This window comes from Cololabis saira, chromosome 14 (genome assembly GCF_033807715.1).
Source record: "Cololabis saira isolate AMF1-May2022 chromosome 14, fColSai1.1, whole genome shotgun sequence".
Taxonomy (NCBI): Eukaryota; Metazoa; Chordata; class Actinopteri; order Beloniformes; family Belonidae; genus Cololabis; species Cololabis saira.
In genome coordinates, this window is record NC_084600.1 from 24497134 (window position 1) to 24503133 (window position 6000).

Here is a 6000-nt window from a genome sequence, read left to right on the forward strand (position 1 = left end):
ATCAATGTGCCAAAATGAAAGAGGACCATTCTTTTTGGAAGGACTTATTGTGAAAGGAGAAAATACGTCACATAACAAGCATCTGAATGGAAACCCTGTTGCCTTGCAGTTGATTTTCAATGACATTTTGAAATATTGCTGAGGTCCTGCACTGACACTCTAATCGAAATACAGCTACTGATGCAAAATCAATTCCACCTTTGACTTCCTAATTGCATATTGTTACTTGGGAACACTAAAACGTTTGGTATTACAGCTTGAAGCCCTTAGCTGCCACAAGTAGAGAATGTTTGAGAATTTTGAAATCAAATCCTGTACTGTTGTACAGCTTAAAATGTATTCTTAGAACGAGTGATACTAAATGGCCTCTGAACCTATTAATTGATTGGTTTGTTGAATGCAAGAACATTCTTTAATGTTTTTCTATGTGCAGGGCTGTGGCCTTCAAGGCCCTGGATTGAGGAACACCACTGTAACTCTAGTAGTTCATTTCAAATTAACCATCCTCTCTGCTTAATTATTTACAGTGACTTGATGTTGTATCACCTAACCAGAGCAGTTTTATGTCAAACCGCTACTGTTAATTCAACTACCTTACAGGCAACTCAGCAGGCCTTTAATTGAGGCATCAGTGATGATCAGGTGTTGGGAGAACTGTACCTGCCGTTCGGCAGCGGCCCCCGCTCTCTGCTCCAGACCACGGCGGGTGGAGGGTCCCCTTTAGCTCGACAGTAGAAGTGGGCGGACTCTCCGATTCGTACAGAAACATCTTCTGGCTTCAACACCAGTACCGGCTTGGCTGCAGAGAAACAGAGTCTTGGATGTTGTTCTGTTTGTACAGAGGTGGTGAAAGATAAACTCGTGTAGTGAGATATGGTAAAACAGAGGGAAGTTGTTTGCGGATGTTGTCTCACCCAGCACAGAGAGCCGAGCCGCCCTGCTCTCCTTAACCCCCACAGTGTTGGAGGCCACACACACGTAAGCTCCAGAGTGGACCTTCTCTGCAGGAGCGATGATCAGCTTCCCACTCAGCTCCTTCAGCATAAACAAGAACAGTTAAGTCTCACCATTGAGCAAGACATCAGGCATAGTAGGATAGTGAATACAAGCAATTTATGCCAAACATTAATCTGGAACAGCTTATAAATAAATTTACAAACAATTTGTAGTTCAACCTTCAAACCTTTTATTGCAGCGGTTTGAACATGTGATTAGTACTGTGTTAAATTAAACATTTACGTGATTCAGCTGCTTATTCCAGACCAACACAAAAACTCTAGCATGACATTGTACAGTTCTTTACCGGTACAACATTTTGATCAAGATTTTAAAGGCAAAGGACTCACAGTGTAGTGATGGTCAGTGCTGTTGGTGGGCAGACCATCCTTCTTCCACATGACATTTGGTTCTGGGTGTCCCACTGGAGGAACACAGTTTAAAACAGCAACCTCCCCCTCGGCCACCTCCACATCACTGGGCTCAACGCTGAACTGCTCCTTCAGCACTGAAAACAAAGATACAGTCTGCTAGCTCACAATTACACGTATACTATCAGATCACTGAACTGTCTGAGCACAACACATCTGTTTCAGTCTCTCACCAACTACAGGGTTTTAAATGATATAAACAAAAATGTAACATCAACTCGTATTTGTCATACACCACAGATTTCCAGACATTTGTGGATGTACAACTTACATTTAACAGAATCCATGTCTGCTTTTCTTTACCATCAGTTTTGCTCTTAGCTATCTTCTCAAAAACGAATTTCCCACAAGCCAAGACAAAACTATTCTCTTGCACTTTGTAAATGGCTGTGTATACCTCATACAATACACACAACAGCTTTAAGTGTCACCCCAACCAAACTTCCTCATGAGCCCTCTGGTTTTATTCAGCAGCAACCACAAAGACGGGACACGCACCAGTGGGAACAAAATTAGTTTAGCTCAATGCATCCTTTCAAACTAATCCTGAAGTCATATGAAAAGGAGTGAAAACTGCCAATATTAATGCCAAGACATTGAAAAGATTTTTTTTTTTTTTTTAAATAAGGGAAAACAATTTTACCTGAGCAGCAACACAAAAAAATTAATATGACACTTTAAATTGAAAAATAACCTCCTTACTTATTCCATAGGATTTTAGAGGGCACGCTGCAGTTAAGCAGGTGCGCTGATCTCTATACACATATTCAGGTGTATGTTAACATAATAACAAAAACAGAGGAAGAAATGGTCTTCAAAAGTAATTACTGCTGTGCATCAGTGTGGATGGCCATAGATCAATTTCCAAACAATTTGGCCTTCAGTATTCAGTAGTAGTAACCCATTCTATTACAGACGATTGAACAAGTCATAATTATTGATTTCAGAATTTCACTATTGATACCCTCAGTTTCAGTACAATTTCCTAAAAATTGTAATTTAGTACAATAATAAAAAGTTCTTTATTACTTCTGACAGAATAACTTGCAGCAGCAGGAGAAACAACCAGGGTTTACGTTTGCAGGTCTGCGCCAGTGGGCTATGTAGAGGTGGACATGAATATCCAAGGATCCGAACTCTGAGGTCCAGCTCAAAACAAGCAGCAGCAGCACTGCAGCACTGCTGAATTCTGACTTGGTAAACACTGAAGGTTTGAGGTTAATTATCACAAATGTCTACCTCCAACTAACACTGACATTGGAGCCCTTAATATCTTTATTAATGTAATCACATCTTCATCACCTCCCTGAGTTTGAGGTTGTGTAGCACACATCTCTCAAAACGTTGAGGGATTTTAACATTCTGGTCATACTGAAACTGTTGGCTTTAGAAATGGTAGTTCCTGCTTTGAACATATATAATTGCTCCACAACTTAAAGCCAGAGCTCTTTGCATGCTTTCCTTGTGTGAGGAGAATGATGTGGAGATGAACCATGATTCCACACATGCTCCAGTCTCACCTGATATATACAGCGATGCATTGCGGCTGATGGCTGTACCAGCGCTGTTCCTGGCAATGCAGCTATAGATGCCCTCATGTGACTCACCACGCCTGCCCCCTACCACGCTCAGAAAGAACAGGCTCTGGTCTGATAAAACTATGGGGTGCAGTTCTCCATCCCCCTCCGCTGGCTCCAAAGGACGCCCGTTGTGTAGCCACTCAATGGTCGGTTTTGGGCTGCCATCCACTCTGCAGGAAAGAGTGGCAGGATTGCCCACATTCACCACAACGTCAGAGGGGTGGTGGACTATGCGGGGTGGTATCTCCTCTGCCCGAACTCTGGAACCTGAGGAGAAGAAACAGTTAAGAGTTTCCATCTGTTTATTTGATACTGAGTTAGATCCCAATGAGGCAGCTTACAACCATGTCCCCTGAGGGTGCTTTGTGTGGGGTTCTCTGAGTATGAAGTACTGGGTCCATTGCTACATCTGGTTTTCAATAGAAGACCCACACCCAAACGTCAGTCCCTGGGACAATCCATTGGCACTTTGGGATCATGTAAGAGGCAGCAGAACAGCAGTAGCAAACATGTCTGAGCTCTGCTACTGACAAACAATTTCTATTTGCAGCAAGCTGCTTTGGAATGCCATTGTTTGAACTTCCCATGGAGAAGGATGACCACACTGAAGGAAACAGGAAGACTGTGATCAGTTTCCTGACACGAGAGGAAGTTAGAAGGTCTCAGGAACATCAACTCCAACAAAGGCATACTGGAACGCCCCCACTAACGGCATCCGCAACAGAACAAAAGACGAGGGCTGACTGAATACCATTTTATCGCACATTGGTTGAAGACACAAATGAATATTCAGAGCTCTCGTGGATGAGGGAGCATTTGTGGCAGTTCTATACAGTAATTTTTATAAAACAGTCATGTGCAAAAATCTGTACCTCCTCTTTTACGCCTATTTTTGTTGTGTGTATCTAAGAACAACATGGATGCGTGACAAGGGTCCCCAAGTCTGCATCTGAACAAACCTGCAGACTTCTGGAACAATGAGATGAGATCAAAGTGGAGATGTTTGGTCTTAATGTCCAGAACCATGTTTGGAGACCCAAACACAGCATTTCAGTGTTCTTTACCTATTGTTGAGCACAGTGGTAGTGTGGGGATGGTCTGGGACCTGGACACCTGTCCAGAGTGTTATAGAGGGGTGGTTACTTTGCATAAATCTATTCTCTGCTATTATGTACAGTATATAATGTATAGTACACTGAAACCTCCCAGTGAACATGGTTCTCCGGGAGGTTGACTACAGTAGTTACCAGAAGTAACTCTAGTTGTGATGGATGTAACTTTCAGAACATCATCAGGAAAATGAACTGAAATATGGCATCAATGTACAAAAATATTATTCAAATGTGTAATAACCACCAACAAAGGGTTGTACTTATTAAGGTTGAGTTGTACTTGGTTTTTCAACTTTGTCAAAGCCCTAACAACAAGTTTCTGTTAACTGTTAGAAAGGAAACTGTAAAATATGAAATTTATTTTAGTAAAGTGTGTATCAATGATAGCATTTATGCATGTTATAGTTTATTGTTTATACAGTTTATACAGTTTATTGTCGGGAAATACTTCCCAGTTAACATATTATGAGATCTACACTGATACAAATATTGTGCTTGATCTACTTAAAATAATAAGTCAACTTTTTGCATGAGATTATTATGTAGATCAAGAAAGACTAGCCTTTGTATGAACTACTTATTTTTTTGTATGTAAATAATACATTTTGCAAGTACAGTCAACTTAATCTGGTTAAGTTTACTTTATTTACCAAAAATAAGTTGACCTTATTTACCAAAATTAAGTTCACTTTACTTGCAAATTAATTTTGTAGGCTAAATACTAAAAATTAAGTAGTTTATACAAAGACTAGTCTTTCTTGATCTACATAAAAATCTCATGCGAAAAAGTTGCCTTAATTTTTTTTAAAGTAGATCAAGCAAGATATGTTTTACTGTGGTGTTCTATTTAAACAAATAAAGCATGTTTCATCTAAACGTTGGTCAATCTGCCCAATAGATTAAAATTGTTAAAGGAAAGGTAAATACAACAAGATCATTGCTTGTTGCTTGTTTGTGTGTAAATGAAAAGATTGCCTGGGATTACAATACTGCTTGTTAAGGAAAAAAGGCACAATGTCTTGTTTTTTGAACAAATGCAGATTAAGTTCAAAACTATGTATTCATGTAGAGTAACAAACATGCGCTTAGATTTATTTTTTTCAGTGTACACCAGGCAAAACAATGCCAACAAGTTCCTTTTTTAATTAATTCAGGAATATAAAACACGACAGTGAAAATCAATGTAATTGTTTCTGTCATTTTATACAAGAGGGGGCAAGTGAATGTATCTTAAACTTTGCGGACTTACCGGACAGGAGCGCACACAGCGCAGCGCAGACGCGGAGGAGCGCACCTTTGTTCGTCATTACAGCCGCAGATCTTCAGATCACACTCCAACCACAGTCATGTGGAGAGTTGTTTTGTCTTCATAACAAGCTAAATAATTCACTTTCATTGTTAACCCCTCGCTCCATACATACAGCTGTCAGTGCCTGTGGTCATCCGTCTCACCTCTGGCAGGAGTGGAGGGGCAAACCCACTCTACACCTTCCTGTCAGATGACTTTTCAAAATAAAAAAAGACTCCACAGCTTTCGTGCGAAAAATGTCTTTTAAATTTGCCTTAAACGTAATTGCGTTGCACTGGATTAGCAATAAATTATGAGTTTTTCTTGTTCGTTTTGCTTTCACAGACGTTTTTTTTCTAGATGGTTTTATGCTGGACTGCAACAAAAGCAATATTCCAGCAATATTTTAACATTATATTCAACATTGGCACTCCCATCCATCCCTTATGCAGCTTATTCCTCTGTAAAATCCTGAGGGTCTGCAGGAGTCTGTGCAGCTCACTTTTAGTCCCTTGTATAGCAACCGTGGAGTATAGCAATATATACTGATCATGGGGGGATTTTTATTGTATTTCTTTCTTTATGGTGTACTG

General features: G+C 40.1%; 1 protein-coding gene across 2 annotated transcripts in view; it reads right to left on the reverse strand.

Annotated features, from left to right (window-relative positions):
* robo4 (roundabout, axon guidance receptor, homolog 4 (Drosophila)) overlaps positions 1-5576 on the reverse strand; it is a 30059-nt gene extending 24483 nt beyond the window's left edge. For both annotated transcript variants that reach the window (XM_061739089.1, XM_061739088.1), the window contains exons 1-5: positions 5369-5576; positions 2948-3274; positions 1347-1504; positions 915-1035; positions 661-799 (exon numbers count right to left, since the gene is read on the reverse strand). In XM_061739089.1, coding sequence (XP_061595073.1) covers positions 661-799; positions 915-1035; positions 1347-1504; positions 2948-3274; positions 5369-5426 — 803 coding nt within the window. In that variant the 5' untranslated portion in view covers positions 5427-5576. The remainder of the gene's footprint in view (positions 1-660; positions 800-914; positions 1036-1346; positions 1505-2947; positions 3275-5368) is intronic.
* Between the last annotated feature and the right edge of the window lie 424 nt (positions 5577-6000).